The sequence below is a fragment of the Sphaeramia orbicularis genome, chromosome 1, assembly GCF_902148855.1.
Source record: "Sphaeramia orbicularis chromosome 1, fSphaOr1.1, whole genome shotgun sequence".
NCBI classification, from domain to species: Eukaryota; Metazoa; Chordata; class Actinopteri; order Kurtiformes; family Apogonidae; genus Sphaeramia; species Sphaeramia orbicularis.
The window spans coordinates 42,361,347-42,386,974 of NC_043957.1; the positions used below are offsets into that span (position 1 = coordinate 42,361,347).

Sequence of the window (25,628 nt, forward strand, 5' to 3'; positions counted from 1 at the left end):
AGACCTAACTTTCCTGCCTCTGGTTAACTTTCTTTACTTGTGTTTTCTGAATATTCAAGTGTGTTCAGGTGTGAATATATGTGGGTGGTTGGTGTTTAAATTTTAAGTAGACTCCCTCCTGCATTGATTTAGTGAATTCAGGCTGAAGCTCAAAGAACTTGTTACTTCAACACCTACCAGTGCAAGACCTTTCTCATTAGTCAAAACTAAGTTAACTTTTAGTGGACCAACAAAACTTAGTCAAATGGAGCATATTACTATTTGATGTTTTTATAATGTCCTAAATAAGACATGGTGTTGTCACCCAGTATCATGCATTATGTTTGCACCAATATTCCTGCGGTGTTACCTATGGTCTAGTTATGTACATAGTATTCAATCAGATGAGACCACAGCAGAACGCAGGGTGCAGAGCTACAGAGAGGAACTAAAAACAGCAAACTGTATTGTTTTTAATGACTAAAACCATTTAATCTAATTTTACACCTTGCTGTGGTGAGGTAGGAGTGTCCCACAGGGTGTGCTACTACAGTGCACCGTACAGAGTTTGCTAGTGGGTGCAGATATAGGTGCAACAGCACACTCATCACCTGTCAGTGATGCTGAAAATAGGGAACTATTTTAGCATAGGATATGGTTTGAATACTCTCTGAAGTTCTGTATTATTTAGACCTAGAGACAGCTGCTAGCCTGGTTTTCTCATTTTTTGTTGTTATGTTATATTGTATTGTTTTTTGTATTTATTTTGGAAGATGGTCCTTATAGAAGTGAGAAGTGGTTTTAATCTTAATTTACAAAAACTTGAAACCTCAGATTTAGAGGGGATATAAGAACAGAAACTGGATTTGATATTAATTGTTGAGTTTTCAGTCATATATATTTGCCTGAAAATGAGAATCCCCTTTTCTCGTTGGCAGAGAATGAGTGGTTTGTATTTAGAGTTAAATCTATGTTATACCAGTGTTTCTACAATAGCTCAGAACAACCTCTTCATCAAGCATTAAGGTCCATTAGCATCACCTTCTGTTGCCTGAGCGTAAAGCAGAGTTAATATCCCCCCAAAGCTTGGAGACAGTTCTATCTCAGCACATTACAGTTATTTTTCAGCACATCACAGTTATTATCAAGATTCTACCCAGATCTTATTATACTTCAAATTTATTAGTTTACAGTGTATAGTGTTTGCTCTTATGTTAGATTTCTCTTTGCTCATGTTTGCTGTGGTATTATATTGTTAGTGAATGTGTATCATGCTGCTGCTACACTGTATTTTCACATCTTGGGATAAATTAAGTCCATCCATCCATCCATCCATCCATCCATCCATCCATCCATCCATCCATCCATCCATCCATCCATCCATCCATCTATCTATCTATCTATCTATCTATCTATCTATCTATCTATCTATCTATCTATCTATCTATCTATCTATCTATCTATCTATCTATCTATCTATCTATCTATCTATCTGTCTGTCTGTCTGTCTGTCTGTCTGTCTGTCTGTCTGTCTGTCTGTCTGTCTGTCTGTCTATCTGTCTGTCTGTCTGTCTGTCTGTCTGTCTATATCACGTGGAAAAAATGCTAGAATTATAAAATACACACCATCCTTCTGCAGCTCCCACCTCTCAGTCTAAATCTAAATGTAATGCAGATGACATACTGTTATGGAAAAATGAGGCAACATTTCCAAGCATCTACGTCAAGACATGAAGTCATGTCCACATTCAGTCACATGTGACTGAATTCAGTCACATGTGACTGAATGTGATCAATAATTGGTGATTATAACTGTCAATCCTCCCTAAAATTCATTCCTGTGTGAATACGGATGTGATTAGATGAAATCAGTTGCATCACTGGGTAGATTTTTCACAACCTGAAAATGCATGTAAAGAGTAGATGCAGAAGTTTCATATGCTCTCAAATCACTTGAATTACAATATGTTGAAATATAATGTTTGAAATTTTTGCCAAATGAGACTAAAAACTATCAATCACTGCAACTTACACATTTACAATAGATGAATGGAAAACTAGCTCCAAGGCCACTGTGGGTCAGGATGAATTGATTACAGAGCACTACAGTCTAAAACCTCAGTGCTAGATACTACCAAGTATTGCACATTTAATCTTCAACTGTTGACCAGATGCTTCTTGTGCTTATAAAGGGTTTTAATGGCTGAATTTTATGTTACCACTACAGTGAAAAAAGTATTTTTCACCACCAGAGTGTAAGGATGGAGGCAGAAATAACAATAAAATGAAAATGTGGTACGAAAGGTCTGGGCTGATTGGTCAGTAATCATTAAAAATCACTTACAGTCACATGGGTAACCTAGAGTTGAGCCCTCAGGACAGTAACACAGATAATGAGTGAAACACTGGACCATACCATGGGACTGTAGTGTAATGGTTTGGATACAAAACACTTCCATCATATTGAATACTGTAAGGAAGTGAATCTCAGCTGTGATCCTCAGGGACCTAAGTGCAGCTGGCTTTCAGTCCTACCAGCTAGTTAATTGGTGTCACCTGCTGTCCCGCATGTAAATTATTGAAATAAATGGTTAGAATGACAACAACAACAACCATGAAACCCACAGCTGAATGAGCTGCTCTCACCTCATGTAAATGTCCTCATCTGATTGAGACGGAAGCAAAAAGTACCTGAGCTGCATTCCAGATACACACTCTCCCAAAAGCACCAGATACCTCAGGCTGACATACACGAAAATGTTTATAAACTCATACTTTAGTCAAACTTTTCCAGCTGATAATGGCACCATTACAGCTGCAAAACTTTCACTCAAGTCACACCTTGAGCACCATGTATGTACATCCATTTGTGTATTTTTTTATATGCAATTTAGAATAGAATAGAATAGAATAGAATAGAATAGAATAGAATAGAATAGAATAGAATAGAATAGAATAGAATAGAATAGAATCACAACAATACAACAAGTATGTACAGGTAAAAGTTAAAATAAAATAAGAACAACTCAAAAGAAAAGAAATCCCCTTTACAACTCCTATTCCCACAAAAAGGTGGGACAAAAAATGCAAAATGTAGGTAAAAACAGAATGGAATGATTTGCAAATGTCATAAACCCACATTTTATTCACAATCAAAATGTTTAAATTAAGAGAAAAAAAAACAAACATAATTTTGACTTTGATTGCAGTAACATACCTCTACAAAGTTAGGGCAAGTGGAACAAAAGCTGGAAAAGAAAGTGGTACTAAAGAGAAAGGGGGGACATTTTCCATCCATCCGTCCATCCATCCATCCACCCACCCATCTATCTATCTATCTATCTATCTATCTATCTATCTATCTATCTATCTATCTATCTATCTATCTATCTATCTATCTATCTATCTATCTATCTATCTATCTATCTATCTATCTATCTATCTATCTATCTATCTATCTATCTATCTATCTATCTATCTATCTATCTATCTATCTACCCACCCAAGCACCCATCTATCCATCCATCCTCTTCCACTTACCCATGTCGAGAAGCCTGGACTTCCCTCTCTCCACCCACAGAGGTGAAGATGGATTGATTGTGTTTACGAATTGTGGAACAATTTCAGAATAATGTTCCTCAATGTAAAGTTGCAAAGACTTTGAATATATCCTTATCTTCAGTACTTAATATGATAAAAATGTTCTGAGACTCAGGAGGCAAGGAACAAAGTCGAAGATTAGTATTGCATGCCTGTGATCTTCAGGCCCTCAGGAAGTACTGCATTAAGACGAGGGTGGGACTGTGTCAATGCCAATGGAATGGGCGTCTTGCATATTTGGAAAGGCTCCATCAGCAGTGAAAGGCATATAGAGGTTTTAGAGACACATATGCTATCATCCAGATGACCTCTTTTATAGGTAATGTGTCTTATATTTCAGCAAAACCGTGTTGAACCACATAGTGTATCAGTTACTACAGTAAGGATCTGTAGTAGTAAGAGTAGTAGAGTCCTGTAGAGGGTGCTGAACTGTCCTCCTACCTGCAGTCTAGATTTTTTTGTCAACTGAAAACATTTGGCGCAACATGAAATTAAAAATGCAATAAAGAAGACCCAGGACTACTGAGAAGCAAGAATCCTGTATCGGACAAGAAACTCCTGCAACTGTTCTCATCAGGTCCCAGATGTTTACAGACTATCATTTAAAGAGGGGATGCTACACAGTGGTAAACGAAACTCTGTCATAACATGTGGAGATGTGTTGCAGCTATCAGTTTCAAAATTAAACAGTAGTTCAACTTTTTTGGAATTGTGGTCAGAATTATACATTTGTTTTAACGAGTAAATATTATAAACCTTTTACATACTGAGACTTTTCCATCTGATGTTATAGTGCTAACATAGAAATTGTGTCTGATATGCTTTTCACTCTAAAATCTCAACAAATTATTGAACTAGAATTATAAAACAAGTTAAAACTCACATCAACACACACATTTTACAGACTTAGCTATGAAAAAAAAGTAGAGAAAATACAGACATCAGAACTGGTGGTTGTCACTGTAATAAGATTTTTGCTGTTTGTCACATAAATTATTAATGTGTTCCCTGATAGTTTAAATAAATCCACTGGAAGAATTGGCCTCATTCACAAATTCTTAGATTGGTGTAATCCTGATATAGCTATTAATACCATGAAATTCAGTCCTTTTTCTATAACTAGTGTTGCGCTATTAATTAAAAAATAATAATGCCAGGACTTTTGGGAGATTTTTTCTTCTCAGTGATTATAGACTGACCCACTTAAGGTAGAAAATTTTTCAAGGCAGTATCAGAAATCCCTCCCAGACCTCTATTTCACACTGGTAAAGCCAGTCAGCTAAAATATATACCTCACCTTCAGGCAAATATGAAAATCGTTTGCTAAGTCTTGCTAAGTCAGAAATCATATTAATTTCCCAGAAGTTGTCTTTTGCTTCAAGTAGATGACAGTTCTAGACGTTGGTTTCATGATTCAGCAGTAGCAGAAAGTGGCTTTCATGCACGCAAAGAGTAGTTTAATGCCCCCCCAAACAGTCCTGAGACTCAGAGGTCTGATTAAATTTCTGAACCACAGAGTGACCGCATGGCTTTATTGGAGTTGTCGTTCACATCCACCAAGGCCCAGATAATGAAAACAGGCCGAGCCTATTGGTCTGCACTATCAAATAAGGCTGTTCTTTGTCAAACTAATAATGTGTGTCTTCCTATTGTATCTGACTGTTTTGATAATTACCATGGGGATCAAACCAAACAAAACTGGCTCTAACTGGGTTGAAGGAAACATAATGAGCACATAGATGAATGTATTGTTGGAGCTTCTTTGTGGCGGACACAATCATTAACTTTTTTCAGACAAGATGGTGCGATGTCTGAAAAGGCCAGGTGTGAACTGTGCTTAAACTCCTTGTTCCTTGTGTTCTTTTAAGATGTTATTGGTAATTAAGATAGTATGATTCTTATTTGTGATTATGAATCCACACCTAACACTGCTATCATATACTTCATGTTTATTCTTGGAATCCCCTTCCCCTAAGATACATTAACACAGTGTTTTTCAACCTTGGGGTCGGGGCACCACGTGGGGTCACCTGGAATTCAAATGGGGTCGCCTGAAATTTCTTGTAATTGATAAAAATAAAAATAAAAACTTACTAATAAAAAAAATATATGGTGAGTTGAGAGAGACGATCACAATCCATAAAAGACATGACAAACTGTGAAGCTGAAACTGAAGCACTGTGGTACTGTTTATCTTTCAAATGTTCATTGTGGTCGGTTTCAGATGCTGCAGCTCTTTCATAATTCATAGTTTGAGTTATTTTTTGTTCAGTATTAATTGTCAGCCTTGTAAATCCAAGCTGGACTGACTGTACATATCCTGGCCAAGGAAAATAAATTCTCACTTTGGGCAGTAATCAACACCTTGCTTTTCTGCTTCCGTCCATAATAATATTATATAACCTAAATGTCATCTAAAATTAACATTTATTTGCAACATAGTATGGAAAATTATTGCATGATCAAAAACAAATTAATTTTAGCAAAACGATATCTCAGTTTTCAATGTCTGGGGTCGGCAGAAATTTGTGATGTTAAAATGGGGTCACGAGCCAAAAAAGGTTGGGAACCACTGCATTAAAATATAATAATGGGGCTATAGTTTGCAGCTTCTGTCGATGAAATGTATTTTGAGTGCACTGAAATTGTTCATGCTTCTTCTAATTAAAATTATCATGCAGCTCAGCCATTCCATGCAGGTCTAGGGAACAACTTAACATCTTTGAGGTCATTGTTTTGGTCTCTCAGCCCACGGCTGTACTATTTTGGGTTTACTCTGAATGCATGCATAAGGGATCTTCCAGTATCTGAATATTTCTTTGACTCCATATGTGGATCCTATTATCTACTATGAATGCTACTTTGTATGTGCAATCTTCCTTGCGGTGCATCCACATCTGAATGCTTAACGCGTGAATTCATACATTATATACATTCCACAGAGGCATAGGAGTTAACCTCTGGTGTTAACCTCAGTGTGTGTGTGTGTGTGTGTGTGTGTGTGTGTGTGTGTGTCCGGTGTTTCTGCAGGGGGTGGCCATGTAGACTTTGATGATTTCTGCGAGCTAATGGGGCCAAGGATGCTGGCTGAGACTGCTCATATGGTCGGGCTCAAGGAGCTCCGTTGTGCCTTCAAACAGGTAGGAGGTCTCCAGTCAAAGTACAGGGGTCTGCAGGTACCCTGATACGAGTAAATGGTAGTGCTTTGAAATATGCACCACAGCCTTTCTTTAGACAGATGAGGCATACTTGAAAACAATTCTAATGAATGCAGAGGCTCGAGGGAAAGAGAAATATTTTTATTAATGATGTTTTTACTCTATGTCGCCTGGGTTGTTCAAATAAGCACTATATTTATATCCTGCCCTGTTGAAAAATTGTGCTTATGGGTCAAAACATGATATTTGAAATCTCTCTGACAGGACATTTTAGACACAACTTGACAGATTAGTGTTGCTAAATGACCCACATTTTTACTTTTGAATTAATTTTTGCTTTAGTTGGACCATAAGGGATTATCCAAAACAAGGAGTTACTTTATATTGAAATAAATGTTGGAATGGCAATCAATTAAAGGTCGCTCTCAGACGGCACATTACTGTGTTTTGACCCTTATAGAAATTCCTATTTTCTGAGAAACATTTCATTGTCTCATTGCATTAACTATGAAGACCTCTTGGACATCAGCACAGAAGCAGGTACACCAGCACTGATTTGATTGTCCCCTGTGGTCCTGTGGTGTGACGTAGTGTCTGACTAAGCACAGCAAAAGTGGTCATGATGTTATTTGTACACACAGCTTTACACACCTGGGTTCAGCTGTTTAACACATTACTGCATAATAGCTTTTTAATGTTGCAGAACAGACAACAATGATAAAGGGCCTTTAATGGCTGTAAGTGGAAATATATTAGGCTATAGAGACTAATATGCCACGGCTGGAAATTGAGGGACCCTATGCAGCAACTTGACTGCCATTCAGATAATTTTAGTTAATTTATGTTATTAAAACTAAGTATAATGGTGCAAATTTTATACAGTTTTTTGAGAAAAAGTAGTTGCTATGCTTAGTTGCTATGATACGGTTCATCAGGCTAAAACTATGTACCATCAACTGTGGTTCAAGAGGCTGTTATCACACATTCCTATCATTGATCCAGGTGACATCATTGTGGTGGCTCTCATTAATATCTTTTTCTCTGGTTTGAATCCTGCTGAGGAAATGCAAAGATTCAGTGATCAGTGATAGGAATGTGTGATAACAGCCTCCGGAACCAGCTTTCTGCTCCATATGAATGGGAATGATGTGCATTGATTACACTCATTGGATGGAATGATGAAGGCCAAATTGGATGGAAAAAGAAACTTGACGTGGACACTTATTTATGGCATAATGAACTGAAACCTTAACTGCAAATAAAGTGATGGTAAACAACATTAAAATCTTTCATGAAATTATTTTGTAATTATGGATGTAATTTAATATTAATACTTTAATTTAGTAGTTAAAGGATGTATTGTATGTATGTAAACATCTCAAAATGCAAATGTACCACGGCTTAAAGCTATAATTGAAATAGTTTAATAACCTATGTCTGATTTGTTATGAATTCTACTGGTATTCTTTTCCTCTTCTTGAACCTTTGGGGTTATTTAACAGAATAAAACCTGTTGGTCCAATAAGCCAAAAAGTCATTACCCTGCATGAAAAGTATGAAAACAATACGCTGGTCTGTTCAGAGAGGAGGTGTGTATGTTCAGACCATAGTTTCACATCTACCATTATTCAAACTTTCTGCAGTTCAGTTTCCTCATTGTTAAAATCCTGAATAATTCAGTTAAAAGTCATAAATTCACATGTTCTGATGCTTCTGTACAGAATAATTAATTTGTTCTCAACTCTGTCTGAGTGGAAGATTCAGAGTATGCTCTCTGAACAAATGGGAATTCATTTTTGACTCATCCAAGTTAAGCTTCATACTTTCCTCTAAAGTCTTTCTCACTTACAGTAACATCTTTAGTGTCAGCATTGCCCCGTCTGCAGACAAGCTGTTTTCAGACTTTCTGAGAGCTTGTTCAGTTATTTTGTGGTTTTATTTTGAATGTTAAAATCAGTATTTGCCACCATATTTAAATACAGTTGGCATCGTATTTCCTCTAAACCTCTTGTCTGTTTTTAGGTGAAAGGCATTGTCAGTTTGCTCTAATTCTGTCTCTGTTTCACCGCCTATTATCATTTCATAGTGCTGTGTATCTGTCCATCCTCGTCCTCCTCATTAGCTCAGAGACATTTGCTAGTTTAGCTTCTTTGTCATATTCATTTACCTCAGTTCACTCATTCCATGTTTCTATTCACACCTTCTTGTTCTACATCATCTCTGCTCTGTTTAGTTTGACTGTGACGGCGACGGAAAGATCACATTAGATGAGCTGAAGGAGGGTATGAAAACCCTCTTGGGGGAGAAGCTGAAGAAAGGCGAGCTGGAGGAGATCCTCGGTGACATTGACCTCAACAAAGATGGTACCATTGACTTCGACGGTGAGAACAGAGGGCGCTGAAACAATTCATTAACAGCGGTGATAGAGCACAGATGTGGTGGGGTCGGTCATGTACAGGAAGGAAACGGGAACAAGAGGAAGGACAGAGCGGACAGGTGCCAACATCTACCAGGGATGAGCTGAGGTGAAGGGAACAACCGGATAAAATGAGTAAGAAATGAGGCAGGACAGGGGTGAGATGAAAGTAAGGATGGTATACGTCAAGGTGGGTTGGTTGGAAGGACCAATCCAATTTAATCAGTAGTGCATTAAACCAATCAATACAAATGCCTGGACAGCTGTCACATGTTACACACAAACAACACACTGTTGGACAGCTCAAGGACTTTGCAGAAATTACATTACCACGTGTTGACTTGGAAGCAAATAAAGAGGCGATGAGACTTTCACAATTTATGCACACACTCATAAAAACACTGCACAGGCATGATGATATGCACATGTACAGGTTCCGTGAACACATTATACATGTGAGTGCGATTACATGCTGCAGTGCACAAAGGGCTTAGGGGTGTGATCCTGTTTGTCTTGTCTCAGCAGTTTAATCAATTACAATTATCAGAACATATGAATAGGTGTGTCAGTCTCAGTAGGGATCAATAGGCAGGTGCTCTTCATTATCATCAATTACCCCCTAGGGCAGCGATTTAGTGTATCCGTCCAGTTCCATCACACGGCCAGAATATCCAACCAGGCACCTGGCCCGACAGGCACAGATGACTAAGACGGAGCTGCTGCTCTGTCTGGTCTCCTTCTTTTTTATAGAAATGTTGTACATGAGCGCCTGAAGAGCTAATGTTAGGGGGTTAATCTTGATCTAAGCCTGGTCAGTCAATAGATTCACACCTCTAATCAGTGGTCGTCCAGAGCAAAGAACTTGAAGAAGACAATGGGTAAAGGAAAGCCCTGATTGACTGGATAGAGTCAGTGAAATCTGCTTCAAGCCATGTGCAGCTGTTCCCCATTCATAGAACACATCACTACTTTGCTTGGAGTGACAGATGAATGCTTGATAATGGAAATGGCAGGACATAGCTAGTTGTATTCACATTATTGATTACAAGAAGAGATAATGGTTGCAAACTGGGTATTGGTTGGACTTATTAACAATGAATAAAAATAGACTGAATTTCACCAGAGATAATATAATACAGCTACATGGATTTTTTCCTATTAACTGCCGTTTTTGTTGATATATTACTCAATCATCACTTCCGTTTTTCATTAACTTGGTTATAATGGAACATTTTGTCATTACATCACATCATGAGCTGAGTTTCCAGTGTAATTTCATGTGGCCTGATAATGACGTGGCTGCATCCTGTGCTGTCCTTTTATGATATTAGAGTGTCATTAGTCCTTATCAATACATCTGCCGTCTCTGTCTCCCTCTGCAGAATTTGTTATGATGCTTTCTGCAAGATGACCTCTGATGGAAGATGATGGAGGGAAACAACACTGGATCCATCAGCTGTGGACGAGTTCATATTGAGAATCTGTTCTTGCTATTGTAGTCCTTCTCTATGTTTCTGAAAACAGTTTATATGATATATATATATATTTATATTTTTTGTATAATAAAACATGTGGTTGAATGCAGAGGGTAAAGGGTGAGTTATGAAACACTTTTACAAATGGCGGTAATGCTGTGCTGTCACCCCCTTGTGGTTTGAGTGTATACAGACTCATAGTTCTGACATGTAACTGCAATGCATTTCGTTCACTCACTTGAAAGTGTTGCCAACTTTTTCCATACCTATGTAGTCATGTGTATTTATTTATTTTTGCAAAAGATACTCTCTATTGGAGAATTGACAGAGACAAAGCCACGGTCCTCAGCTGTACTTGAAACTGAGACAGTGCAAATACACTTGCACCTTAAACTACTGTTAATTACAAGTGTTCAATCAGATGCTGAGGCTCAAGTTGAAAAAAAGTGCATTTATTGAAAATCGATAACTTAAAATGTTGGAGCAAAAAGTAAAATCTATCCAAAAGCGTTTTTTACAAGTGATTTACAACAACAGCCTTGACTTTCTTAAAAAAAAAAAACAAAAAAAAAAACATCACAAACAAATGCTGTCCCAAACTGAGAGGAAGAAAACACAATTAAAACATACTTCATTAAGTGGCAAAAAGGAATGGTAACCAAGCCAACACATATTTCAATCACAATGCAAAATGGTATAAGGCAAATGCAGTCCCCTGACTGAAGCTCTGCTGCTCGAGACAAAGAGCATTCTTGCAATGAAGAATAATACTAGTCCATCAGCATATAAGATGTGTACATGCTGTTCATTACTTTGATTTGTCTTATTATTGCAAGAACCCTTAGAATTTTTATACAACACATGGAGACAATGTACAAACATACACATAATGTATAAATAATTTCATTTTATTCAATGGGCAGCTGAATCTCTCGGTACTAATAATACATGAGCTGAACTTCTGAATCAGAAACACTATCACTGCAAACTGTTCAGGCTTGGGATCTCCAAAGGTGTATCATCATAAAAAGTTTGGAAGAAACGTGTTATGATTTGTGAAAGGAAGAAAAGAATTGATTTTCCTCTGACAGAACAGTGTGCCTATGACAATTTGGAAGAAGAAAAAAATGTGAAGACAAACAGGCTGTCTCATTCTTTAAACAGGAAGGTCCTTTGCCACTAGGCATTGATGGAAGTTGAGTGTAATAGACACAGATGAGTAAGTAAAAAAAGCTCAGAAGAGACTGATTTTGGTTTGGTAAGTAAGCATTCGCCACTGTATATTTGCTCTTTTCAATAGTTCCTCAGCATCACATCCTATTCATTCAGGAATCTACGGTTCTAGAGTTTCAGCATCTACGGTATTGTTCAACAAATCACAACAGTCCCCCTCCCTCAAACATAGATCATACATGCCATATTTGCTTGTTTTACCATTAACGGTAAAAAAACAACAAATTTACTTTTTTCCACCTACTTGCAAATCACAGTCTTATCCTTTCAGAATGTACACAGCATGACATTCAACTCTTAACTGACACAATCCACTGCTCTGAACTATCCAAAGATTCAGGATTTTCTTTTGAAAAGTAACTGATAATCTGAAAAATAGATCAGTATCTTTGTTGACATATTTGTCTATCTTTAACATACTGTTTGATGGTCACAAACAAAGAATCACTGGAAGTTTCCCTGAGGTGTTCGGCCTGAACTCCAACGACAGTGATTGTATGTTCAAGGAAATTTCACCTTTGCTCGTGTGCGATTTATGCTTAAAACCACTAACAGTAAGAATAAAGGTTTAATAACCATATAAATGAATGATCAGATGGCAGTGGAAACAAAACTAGGCCAATTGCTAGTAGGTTCTCTACAATGTCATGTTAAAGCCCAAATGATGGTAATGGTGGGTGAGAGGCTTTAGTTGTTGGGGATGCTTTGCAGATATGTGAGGATGTGCTGGATCTTGACCAGACGTTCACGGAGGCTGGTCATGGAGAGGACAGAGAGCTGGTACCGCGGGTCAATAGGAAGGACAGCCAGGAGCCACCAGCACCAGGCGGGACCATTAGCAGTCGCCTAGAGGAGACAAGACTATTATGAAACCTTTCTGCGTCTTTCAAAAAACAAATTTAAAAATCTAACTTTTTTTGTGATGCACTGTTTCAACATGAATGATGCACATCCATATCAAAAGACTTACTACCTTTTCAAGGGATAAAAACATTTGTCCAAAACAAGTCACAGCATCACTCACTACCTACATAACTGCATTATACGATAAGTACCACACAGATTTAATTTGCTCCTCTACTCGTTCATGGAGTTAATTTACTGGACAAAGCAATAACTGTTCTATCTGCCCTCTTTTGCTTAAGTTTGTTAAAGCCATAATTAATTGCATTCATTTCTTATGCTTTTCCTAATTAATCTCCTGGCAAAAATGTTAAAAAAAAAAAAGGATTTAGATGCTCTTTGAATAACAACCAAATCTACTGTGGCTACCTCAACACTTCCACTGCTTCGATACAGACTTCTAATGTAAGTGTTAAACTCAAGACTTTCCAATCAAGTGATTTAATTAAAGGTTTTCCTTTTGAGTGGCAACATTTTAAAGGTTAGTGGTTTAGTTACACTGAGCCTAATGACACTAGAAAGGGTTAAGACACAAATGACCTATTATAGTAATCTGCTCAAGAGTTACATGTCTGGAGAAAAAAAGTTTTTCTCTGACGTGAAAGAGCTGAGTTATGAAATGTGCTTAGCTGTTCCAAGAATTTGAGTGAAATACGTTTGCTATACTATAGTATGCTGTGTTATATGAGCCATTCATGTAATACATTTGTTAGGATTGTAGTTAGTGAGTTAGCGTGTGTGTGTGTGTGTGTGTTGTGTGTGTGTGTGTGTGTGTGTGTGTGTGTGTGTGAGGAATTCTCTTCATGACACTCCAATGATGCAACATAGCCGGTGGGATTAGGTATGAAGCACCCACAAAGCTCTTTAGCCTATATTCTGAAGAGACTCCACCCTGTGGTTGTCCTAAGAGCAGAGCTGTAATCCCTTTTGGTGCTGCAGGATGGAGCCAAAGCTGAGTGCACACAACAACTCTTTTCCGGTATTAAGTCCTCTGACGCAGGTGAAGCCATGATAAGAAGGGTTTCCCCTGGTGGCAAGTGTGTCATGACATTAACAATAGACTATAACAGAATCCGAGTCTACAATGTCCTCTATATCAGGTGACAACGACTGTACAAATCTTCTACTTTTAGAAAGTTGATCCCAATGACACTCAGAACTTCCACAACAGCAGTCACCTGCTGATGTCACTTGATGATGTGGATAATTGTTAATCTGACGAGTTGTGAAGAGGCCGCCTATGAGAAAAACAGTTACCGAGTACCTTAACAGACTGCTCCACCATCTGCTCAGCTGTGATACTGTATGATACTCTGGTAAATCAGTGCTGCTCAATTTTTCTACAGGAGGAACTGCTAGCCAAAAGAAGCAAGATACATTTGTTCCCATTTCTGAAAGAAATTGTGCACGTTTTTATAACATATATTTTAACTGCCAAATCTAATTGCAATCCATTTTACTCTGTCTTAAAGTTAAAAGAGGTGGAAATAGGGGAGAATTTGTAAATACTCTCCTTCCATCATTGTGCTACTCTCTCCTCTCAGTTCAAATATATATAGACAATGTGATGTGGTCTCATACTGCTTTGGAAAAGTGAAGCCAAAGTATTACAGTGTTAGGAGCTACTGTTTTTCTTCTGTGACAAGACATGGAGTACAGCATTAGAGCTGCATGAGTCTGAACAGCGATCAGTGATTATGGCTGCCAATCATGTATTTAACCCCTCCTGCCTCTCTAAGAACACCTGTGAGTAACTATCTTCTGTCATGGCATAGCTTTTCTATAGCATGAAAACAGAGCAAGGAAAAAGTACGTAAGTGCTGATTCTTCTCGGACTATAAGAGAGGCAATTATGGTATTTTGCCGCAAATGTATATATATTAAAAAAAAAAAAAAAAAAAAAACACTGAACCTTTGCATTTTTGTATTATTTTTGATCATTATTTTAGTTCTCCATTTCATAAGCAATACAATTATTTAACAATTAGGCTGTAGCACTATAACACTGCACTTCACTACACTATAAAACTTCACTATAAAGGAATCTTTTTATCATCTTGTCAAACAAGATAGGTAAAAAATGAAGCTCAAAAGGGTTTTACCTGAATGTCAGCTTCTCGTTCTGGCATTGGACCGAAGTGCTGCAAGATCTGGTTGTGGAAGCGAATCTTGAGGTTTTGAAACCAAACACAGGCCTGATCATACACTGCATCATGGAGGTCCTGAAGTTTCTCTAACTCCTCTCTGTCCTTCACCTATGAGGCAAGGGTCCTCAATTAATACCAAAACTATTTCAGAGCTGTCATGACATTGAGTGGATTTTAAAACAACAGGGACAGCATCTTCAAAATTATACACTTGGATTCTTGTGTTTCTTACCTTGGTATCCTCCAAGTGCTTAATGTCAGCAGTGCTGTAGCCATCCTTCATTCCTCGTGAAAGGACCCGGAAGCGTTTTCCTCCAATTGTGTCTACTACTGATCGTCCATCAGGGAGGAAATGGACACTCCTGATGATCAGCATGCAACCATAATCTGCAAACCTGAATGCAAGAATTCAACATTTTAGTGAGAAACATGTTTCTCCAATACTCCATTTTGGTTAAGAGTTGGACATATGCAGAAATAATTTGTTCGTAATTCATTTTGTGCTTGCATGCTTACCCTTTCTGAGGATCATTAATACACATCCCAAACTGCCGTGTGCCAGTGTCCATGCAGCGGCGAATCATGAGGCGGTATCGTGGTTCGAAGACATGCAGTGGGCAAGGCACGGTGGGGTAAGCCATGGTACACACAAAGATAGGCACATTCTTTGTCAAACTACACAGAGAAAGAGAAGGAGAAAAGCAGTTTAGACTCTCTGAACCCTCCATGAACCTGCTGCATACAGCAATACTGAACGATAAAGAGTGAAATAAACTAGGGCAGAGACATAAAGAGGTAATGCTTACTCAGAAAGCTCTCTGGTCTCCTCTTGATGAGCTTTAACCCTCTCTGCATACTCATCCCTCAAATACTGTTTGATCAACATGTCCAAGATACTTGTCACCATGTATTTCCTAGATGCTAGATACTGGAAAAAATGGGAAAACAGGATATGAAAATCAAACCGCGTTATGATTTGCAAGAAAAACTCATCAAGTTTAATATCCATATACAACAGATGCTATGAGTGTTATCGCACCTCTTTCAGGCTCTCTTTGCAGAGGGGGCACTGGGGCGTATGGTCCAAACAGCGTTCCAGACAGTTTTTACAAAAGGTGTGGCCACATGGAGTTGTAACAGGCTCATAGAATAACCTGAGTTAGTTAGATAAAAATAACAATGAGCTACCATCAGTTTAAAAGTTGAGTTGCTTTCAAGTGTACAGTGTGAGCCAGCATGCCGACTCTACCATTACTGCATCCTTACCTCATGCAGAGAGAGCACTCTAAGTCATTGGGGTCCAGCTGATCCCCAGGAACACTTCTACAGACTTTAGCTTTGGCAGCCTGACGTTTGGAGCTTTTTGCCACACCTGAAGACAAGAGAAGAAAGCTATATAAAGATATCTGATTTACTAGACTGTGAAAAGTGGATTTTATCTGTGACATAGACAGAATGCTGTATAGATTCATAACAAAACATGAGTTAAATAACTGGTGGATTCGTGTAATATTACTTTTAACAGAACAATATACAATGTTTATAATTTTGAACTGTACAATATAATGATACTGTGAAGAAAAGATTCACCATAGAAATGAAATTATAATGTACCCTAAAGGAATAGAATGCTGTAACATGGAAGGAACACCACCCTACCTTGTTTTTTATGCTTGCTACTTCCATTATCCACAATGCAGTGTTCTGTGTCTGACACTGACAGTTTCCTCTTCAGGAGGCTCCCTTTTTCCTGATCCCCCAGTTGTGGAGCAGAGCAAACTCTTTTCAGACACTCTTCATTGCCATTAGAGCCTTGGATTCGTAGTGAATGAGCTCTGCTCAGACCAGGGCGCTCCAGGCTTTCCCAGCGTTTCTAAATGACAACACCATACAAAGTGTAAGAAGATGCAAATGACTCCCAAAAAACTCTGAAGAAAAGTGCATTAAATGTGTTTGAGTGAAACACTGTTATGACCTCAGGGTGCTATTACCTCTTGGTTATCCAGAGGTTGGTGTGCTGAGGTGGCACGGGCCTGATGTTGTTCTGGTCTTTGGACTGGGCTCGCTGGTTGACCTTGGGCACCAGCCACGAGGTTTTTACTGCGCAAGTGTGGTGATGTGCTCTGTGTGGTTTCTCTCAGACCAACTTTGACATTCTCATCAGCCGGAGAAAGCAGGTCACACAGAATCTATAACAAAACAGTCAGTTTGTCATCAAAGCACAAATACCTCACCAACAACCAAATGATCGAAAGTCTGAAAACATTTGATGCACCCCTCAGACACTGATATACTCCTGAATATTGCAGTACATGATGAAATAGTCTATAGTATAGAGGCATTTTATCAGATGAAAGTCTGTCACTTTTTGACAAAACTAGGAAAGAAGGACTGTTTATCATCCGTGCACAGAGGGGTTATTGAACAGTTATTTCCATAGAATGTACAAAATGGACCATGGAAAGATGGGAAAGATGCAATGTTCAGAAAAGCTGATTGTGCAATGTTCAGAAAGAATTTCAGCATGACCACAGTTTAACCTCCGATTATCTGACAGTCCACTAGCGTTTCATTCTGGTTCAGTTGCTGAACTTTCTTCCACTAAATCTTATGCAAGCATGACTCTGTAACATGATATACCTCAGGACAAGATTTTAGTATGATTTGTTTTGAGCTTTCAGAGTGAATTTTTGTCCTTCTTCTTTTTGTTTAAATCAACGTACACTCATTGCTCTGCATCACTGGTTGCTTAGTCGCTCTGATCCAATGATCTAGGAACTTCTCAGGACTTTTTTTTTTATTTCTGAAATTCTTAAATGACTGTATTTTTTTCCTTTCAGTGGGGTGTAGGTGGACTAATGATGTTATCTGCTGTTCATATTTTCATTCTTAATTCTGTTTTATATATATGTAAACTTGCTTTAATGGTGCAGATAGGCAAGTTTGACATTTTCACACTGTTTCTTCGAGGATCTGAGAGCAAAGGAATTCAAAGAACATTCCAGTATAATCACCAACCCTGACAGGATGAATTTATTTTACACCCCCCACCCCACCCAGTGTAAACAAGTAGCTTGAAGTAATCAGGTATATTTCCCTAAACAGTAAAGACAAAGATGTTTTCTCAATTAAATTTAACACCGTTTCAGCACATCATGCTCTACTTTTTTTCTAAAACTGCATGTGTGTGAAGTGTATTTCTCTTATGTAACTCAGTGTTCTGACTATTAAGTGGTACTAATGGTATTATAGGTAGTCACAAGATCTGAACAACTTAAACAACTTATGTAAGTATATTAAATAGGATCCTAAAGGAAAACATGGACAATGTTCAGCGCAAATGTTACTGCAATGCAAGTCCATAAAAAGTGGAATACGGTCAAGAGATTATAAGCCAGAGTTATGTGTTCATCACACAAACTGCCATTGTTTCTGTGCAAAAAATACATTAATAAAATGAGAACAGATGTTTCTGAATGGAATTACAGCAGTTGACTGTTGGACTAAATTACTAGTGTAAATCTAACTAAAAATACAGTAACATAGGACATTATTTTTTCAGTTCTGTGCCTCCTCCCCAGTCACACTATTAATTTAGTCATTAAGCTTAAATGGGAGTTTAAGTTCCTGTCATAAAAAATAGATTCCATTAAGCCACTAGTGACTGTAGTAAAAGAACAGACACTACACATAAAAACAAAAACAAATGGATTGTGCAGTAACAGTCATGACAAGACATCTTAAATTCCCAGTCAATGTATTCAGATGCTCAAGAGACCAGCTTATTTATAGCATTGGTGCAGCATAAAATAAATATTTATCAAGCTCGTCCAGCATATATACAAAAAACACTGAAACTTAGAGGTTTGACTTCAGGATGACAAAAAGAATATTTTGTGTAGCCGCACTCAGAAAAATAATCCCAACATCTACATTTTCTCACCTTTTCCACTTGTCTTTTAGCACAAGGGAAGGCATCATCTACAGCCAGGCACTGGAGGAAGACTTGAAGTGACTCATCCACCCGACCGATGTCATATAGCACCATGGCTTTCCAAAACAAAGCCTAAAAGGGCAGCACAGAAGGACAAAAAGAGAGCAATCTGAGCCTTGTTTCATTTATACAGCACATAGTCCAGTCCATTTTACACTATGAACATCTTTGACTTGAGACAGGAGAATTGTCTGAAATGAACAGGGCACAGCACTCATTCCTCAGATTGCAGAGGTACTCCTTTAACTCTAAGGTAAAATATCAAAATCCTATGATTAATCAATCACTCAAAATTCTGTTTACTGAAAACCATGAAAAAAAACCTCCATTAAATCAAAATTATTCCCCTGAAAACCTTTGTTGCTCAAAAGCAAATCAATATACAACCTGTTTCCCTCTAATACATCAATTGTGAGCATAATTCTCCAGTCATGTATGACATAATTTTAGTGAAGAAAGAGTATATATGAATCAACTTCTATTTTCAGTTCAAGTAATCAGGAAATAATTGGTCAAAATCATAAATATTCCAAAACAATGACAAAAATTGATATACATTTTTGCCATATCATCAAGCTCTACCAACACACAGAGAGCAGGAAAAGCTTCCTCCAGAAGCATGTCTTTGAAACTTCAAATAAGGGTAAATTTACGTCAAACATACTCAAGACATTTATTGAACAAAATTTTCACTACTACCACTACAAATGCTGCGTAATAATTAACAATACCCTACATTCCAACTCAGGCGTTAATTCTCCTGTTCCTGATGTAGTCTTTTGACCTTAATCACTACATGTGCAGCTGTAGTCCTCAAAACCTTCTCTAGTCATGATACTCTTTTATAACTTGTTTACTGTGAGATAGACCTGATTACACAATACTAAAAATAGAACGAGAATTAAAAATACACCTGGCATCTAAACATACAAGATCACAAATCTAACGGCAAAGTTATATATATCGTCTGGGGACTAGCCTACAATTTACAGGTCATCACCGTCTAACTATAATCCAATGACATGAACAGCTACGCACTCGCTGCCTGTGACTTTGAGGCCAGCAGTCTTAAATAAAATACTTCTTTTCTTAGAAACAGTGTGCTGACCTCTATTGCATGGCAGAGTCAAAAACTGGACCCATGCCACATCCAGTGAGTAAAGGCAGGTAAGTGAGCCTGCCAGCTCCTTCCAGTAGTGCCGCCATCTTTACAGGATTAGGACATTATTATTCCTTTACATCTAGTGTAATCACATCTGACAGGCAGTTTTCTTTTTACAGTAAAAATCAGACCCATTATGAAGAAAAATATTTGCGTATCATACATGGATTTTCCAACAATAACACAGCAAATTACTGGAGTATATGTTAGTGACCTACTTCGGCAGAGCAGCTGGATCTAGGACAAAATTCAGTGTCCTTCAAAGCCAGATGATACTGTTTTAGACCCATGTACGCCTCTGCACGAGACAGTCGCACCATCGCTGTCGACTCTGGATCTGCTGGAGGCAATGGAGAGGAAGGACAAGGACAGGAGAAATACATTTATACCGATTAGTGATTTCACATTACTAAGGACAGTACTTTTTGTTACAGCAGACTCAGTCTAAACTTGTGGGCTATTTCAACAAAGGACTAATCATGTCAACACAAACCTACAGTTTGATAGACACACCTGTAACCCTTCCTACTTGATGGGACAGGTTGTATCTCTACAGTGTATTTGTTATTCTAAGTGAATCAAACATTACAAAGCATGTTAAGAGAGTTAACTGCAAACATGCACAGGAAAATTAAGTTGCATACTCCTTAAAGTAGTGACAGACTACTTAAAGCTGTAGTGCATGATAATTTTTGGTGCCATTATTGGGCAAAATATCATATTTACCTTGGCATATTATAATTAATGAAGCCTGAGAGGAAACAAAACTTCTACCCACTATTGCACTGCACTACTGCTCTCCTATAGTGACACAACCCAGAAGCTTGGAAAAGTAGCTTCACCTTCCACTGTGATGTGAAATGGCGTTAGGTCATCTATATTTATATTTAATCTTTTCAATTCAATTTTAATCAAGGGGAGAGAGGGATGAAAAAAGAAGGTATGTATTATCAACTTCTGACAAATTTTCTCTTTGATTTCAACAAAATAATCTGCACAGACTATTAAAATGCCATAATTGACAGATACTACACAACGAGTAACAAAAATTCTGTAGTTTGTACTGAAATGAATCCCAAAGAACCTTTATGTCCTGGCTCTCAGGCCATACTGCATATAAGGAAAGCAGCCATAATTCAACATCAAGAGTACAACTTGAAGCACATTATGACTTGCTAATTTGTTTTAAAAAATAATTAACTGTAAGCATGCACAATTTATGCCTCTGGATAAAGGTCGAGGTGACATTGGATTTCTCACATTCACCAACTAAATCAAACTGTTATGAACAAGGCTCAGTCTAGAACACCAGCATGTCCTGCAGACACATGGGTAATGAAGTTGGTAAAGGATTCTGTTTCTACAAGCATTTCATCAAAAGTTTAGTCAGTGTAACTTTCCCCTTAGACTGAGGTGTATTTTTTGTGGCATTTATTACTGCTCACTGAGCAGTTTTGTTTGGATGTCTTCCAGATACTAATAGGTGTGATGTGAAAAGAAAAAAGAGTTCATATATCTAGTCATTATAGCATCAATGAATCATCCCTGAATATCTGCAACTATTTCTTCTGCTTCTCTTTTTGTCTGCAGCACTGAGGGCCAGCTCTGTCAAAAGCAGATAATGCTAGTGCAACATTTCCCACTTCTATTTTAACCCGAAGGTGCAAATGATATTCTCTTAAAGGTTTTAAATTAGAAGCAATATTGCATTGCACCACTAGCACTTGAGTAAATACTGCATGAAGCATAAGAGAGGCTCTCATGCAGGAGTTTAAGTGAAGTCTATTTGAGTAACTGATAGGCATTACATGAATAACAGTAGTCAAAACTGTTATCAAGGTTGTGTTATATCACTTGACCTACATAACATGGATGTTTCCAAGAACTCTTTCAAACGGGGTGAAGGTCCTGGAGTGGAGTGGATGATGGGTTTATCGATCTATATATATCTTTATATCTATGTCTATATCTCTCTATATATATACAAGCTCCTAATTTCCATTAAATGAGGGATAATATCCTAAGAAACACCTAGGATAAAGAGTTACACAATGCACTCAGCATACATTGCAAAAATATTACAATACTGTTGTCAATAAGTCTGCATTCATGGTTAACTTCACCCACTTCGAGTTTTGAGATTTGCATCAGTAACCCCTCTACCCATGAAGCTTACATCACAACTTCGATAACTAAATCATTAGGTTATGTCATACTATGCATATTAAGGTCTGTTACAAAAGCAAGGTGTTGGATCAGAATTATCAGTCCATCTATCTTTAGTTAAAAAAAAGACCTGCAACTAGTGTATTCTTTTATAATAATATGCACAAAACAGCAAAATTACAAAACAGAAATGCCCTCCTTTTTCAGTGGGTTACAAAATATGTGTCACGACCTGCCCTGTGCAACTTGCACCAACAGCGCATGCGCACCTGGTGAACTTTCGTAAGCTGGACCTGCCCGTTAACTCAGCAGCCAATAGGAAGGACCTGGCACCGGCACAGCCACTCAACCCATGAGCTAATGTTATGCGATTTTTACAAATATCGGTCAGTGGAACTCAACTCTAGCAAAGAACATGGAATTTACCGACAAGACACTACAGTCAAATAATGTTTTAAAAAATCGTATTCAAGCACTCGCGTGGAAAACAGCCTTTTTATATGGTAATTACTGCGCCTGCGTACTACATATATTACCAGGAAACACCACTCCCCAAAACATGGATGTAAGGTTATGCATACAGTACTTACCAGCTTGAATAACATCAGTAGCTAGAGATACAGCTTCTTGGTAGCGTTTCTTTCTGCACAGAGCATCCACTTCATATATAGCCCTTGCCTTTTTTATGTCATCAGGGAACCATTTTTCTAATTGTCCACATAGTATTACATTTGTCTTCACGTCACCCCTGAGGGCTTCATCGCACAGCTTACATTTAGAGAACAGCCGTCGTTGTAAACACCTCTTACAGTAAGTATGTCCACATGCTATCGTCACTGGTTCGCCCAAGAAGTTATGACAGTTGGGACAATCAAACACATCATCCCCCGATCTGTCACCTTCATCCGAATACTGTCCCCTAGAACGTGTCTCTGGCCCAGCAGCTTTAGTCTTCAAATTACGGAGGATACAGTCCACGAAAGTGCTTAATTGTTCAGGTCTGACAGGGCCGTAACGCATCGCCACCGAAAACAAATCAATAGCATCTTTGAGACGGTTATCCGATGCTAGCGCGTTAGCTTTGTGTAGTATAAGTTGCTGGTGTTCTTCGTCTTCCGAGGAATCGTCTGAGTCAGCGCCGATGAAGAAAGCACTCCTCTCCTCTTGTGCTTCCTCCGCTTGTGGTTGAAGCGACATTGTAAGTGTTAAAAAGAAAGCTTCGGTTGTCTTCCGGTAATGTGGCTATACATTTCTATAGCTACCGTGGTCCTTGGAAATGTAAGTGAACGGACTTTCCAACTAGCACTCGATTGTTACATAAAAAATCGTGTCACGTGATCAGGCAACTCGTGCCGTGATTGGTCGGACGGTCTCTGTTACAAAACGTGTGTTCCAAAGTTTCATAACTACGGAAGGAGCGTATGGAAGTTAACTCTACCGGGTTACATGGCTCCCATAATTAAACAGACAATCTGGGTCACTCACATCGGACAATATGAAATACCCCCACACACATAACAGAACATCCCTTTGATAAACCCCCTCATCCACTGGAGTGCTGGAACTGAAATCTGTCACAAGCTCATTCAGACGACCCCTTCAGAACTGGTTGTGTAATGTGATTTTGTAACCCTGTCTAAGTTTCAGTTTTATGTAATATATTTTTCATCTTCACTTGCTGTGTCTGACCTATTTCATTGCCATTTTACTGGTATTTTTTATGTTGCAGGAAAGTTGCATAAAAAGATAAAAGTTTACTATAAATGGACATGTAATGAAAGCTGTGTGGATAATTTGTCTGTCTGCAGTTTGGGCTCAATACTACTACAGTGTATCCAGAAAGTATCACAGAACTAGACTTTTTATTTAATTTAATGTAATTTAATTTAATTCAAAAAAAAAAAAAAATCATTTTGTATCACAGCCTTATTACCCTCTAAATTCCACACACAGTACCTCATAATAACGTTGAAACTTTAAATATATTTATTTATTTATTGCCATGACACTCAAAATTGAGCTCAGGTGCAAAAAAAAAAGTGGGTCGCTGTGAATACTTTCTGGATGCACTGTATATGTTACTCATAAATTAAGTCATGAAAAGCATATTAGTTTACTTTTTTTTTTTTTTTTTTCTTAATCTTGCATTGCAAAGACAGTTTTGGTAGCAGGTAAACATGATTGCTTGTGTTATCAGAAGAGAAAAGACTACCTCAGAAAAGACTACCTCATCTTTTCATCAATGATCTCAGGTGCAACTTAGTGTCACACAAGATCTTAGTCCTGGTGCTACTGGATCTGAGTGTTGCTTTTGTTACTGTAGATCACCCAATTCTGTTAAGTAGACTGAGACACCTGGTCGGCCTCTCTGGTACTGTTTTTAAATGGTTTCAATCCTATCTTACATATAGGATATTTCTGATAAGTATGGATACATGCTCTTCAGGGATCCATGTAATTAGATGTGGTGTGCCCCAAGGCTCAATCTTAGGCCCCATTCTTTTTCATTTATATATATATATATATATATATATATATATATATATATATATATATATATATATATATACATATATATATATATATATATACATATATATATATATACTTCCACTTGGAGACATCAGGAGACATGGCATCAACTTTCATGGCTATGCTGACAACACACAGCTGTACATCACCATGTCTCCTGAAGACACTCGGCCAATTGATGCCCTCTTTAACTGTATTTTAGCTATTAAAACCTGGATGGCAGAAAACTTCCTGCAGCTCAACCAGGGCAAAACTGAAGTTTTAGTTATCTGTCCTGAGGCTACGACAGAGAAATACTTGCCAAAACTACAAGTGTGTTTTTTTTAACTTATCAAAACAAGTTAAACACCTGGGCATTATCTTTGACTCTGAGCTCACTTTTATTCCACGTAACAGGTTTTTATCATCTTAGGAATATAGCCAGAGTCTGCCCAGTTCTCTCTTGAGCCAATACGGAGATGCTGATGCATGCTTTTATCTCTAGTATACTCAACTACTGTGATGCCCTGCTTTCTGGTCTTCCCAAAGATAGAATTTCACAACTCCAACTTCTTCAGAACTCAGCTGCTCAAGTGCTGATGAAGACCAGGTGGCATTGGCTCCCCATGTTTTTTAGGATTGATTTTAAGGTCCTTTTAATGGTTTTTACATGTCTTAATGGTCTTGCTCCTTCTAATCTTTTAGACTTGCTTTTACCATATGAACCCTCGTGGATCCTGAGGTCCTCCGGCACTGGCTTCTTAACTGATCCAAAAGCAAACACAAAAACTCACAGTGAGGCAGCTTTTCAGCATTATGTGCCTCACCTATGGAACAGCCTGCCATGAACCTGTGGGCTGCAGAGAATGTAGACATTTTTAAAA

The 25,628-nt window shown here is 38.0% G+C and overlaps 2 protein-coding genes across 5 annotated transcripts in view; one reads left to right on the top strand and one right to left on the bottom strand.

Moving 5' to 3' along the window:
- Positions 1-10,737, top strand: part of cabp4 (calcium binding protein 4) — a 29,157-nt gene extending 18,420 nt beyond the window's left edge. For 2 of the 3 annotated variants that reach the window (XM_030138587.1, XM_030138603.1), the window contains 4 exons: positions 6,610-6,719; positions 7,251-7,277; positions 8,971-9,118; positions 10,536-10,737. In XM_030138587.1, coding sequence (XP_029994447.1) covers positions 6,610-6,719; positions 7,251-7,277; positions 8,971-9,118; positions 10,536-10,564 — 314 coding nt within the window. In that variant the 3' untranslated portion in view covers positions 10,565-10,737. The remainder of the gene's footprint in view (positions 1-6,609; positions 6,720-7,250; positions 7,278-8,970; positions 9,119-10,535) is intronic. The other variant, XM_030138596.1, reaches the window with a different exon arrangement.
- Positions 10,738-11,064: 327 nt separating this feature from the next.
- Positions 11,065-23,556, bottom strand: lonrf1 (LON peptidase N-terminal domain and ring finger 1). 2 transcript variants are annotated; one of them, XM_030138574.1, is made up of 12 exons: positions 22,824-23,556; positions 20,286-20,404; positions 18,855-18,977; positions 16,903-17,100; positions 16,571-16,784; positions 16,178-16,283; positions 15,951-16,065; positions 15,718-15,839; positions 15,428-15,586; positions 15,144-15,306; positions 14,867-15,019; positions 11,065-12,707 (listed from the first exon to the last, which is right to left on the bottom strand). In XM_030138574.1, exons 1-12 carry the CDS (start codon positions 23,428-23,430, stop codon positions 12,549-12,551), a joined length of 2,238 nt encoding a protein of 745 aa, XP_029994434.1. In that variant the 5' UTR covers positions 23,431-23,556; the 3' UTR covers positions 11,065-12,548. The 2 variants fall into 2 exon arrangements, with proteins under 2 accessions (XP_029994434.1, XP_029994425.1); XM_030138565.1 differs by having other exon boundaries at positions 20,286-20,407.
- Positions 23,557-25,628: the final 2,072 nt, after the last annotated feature.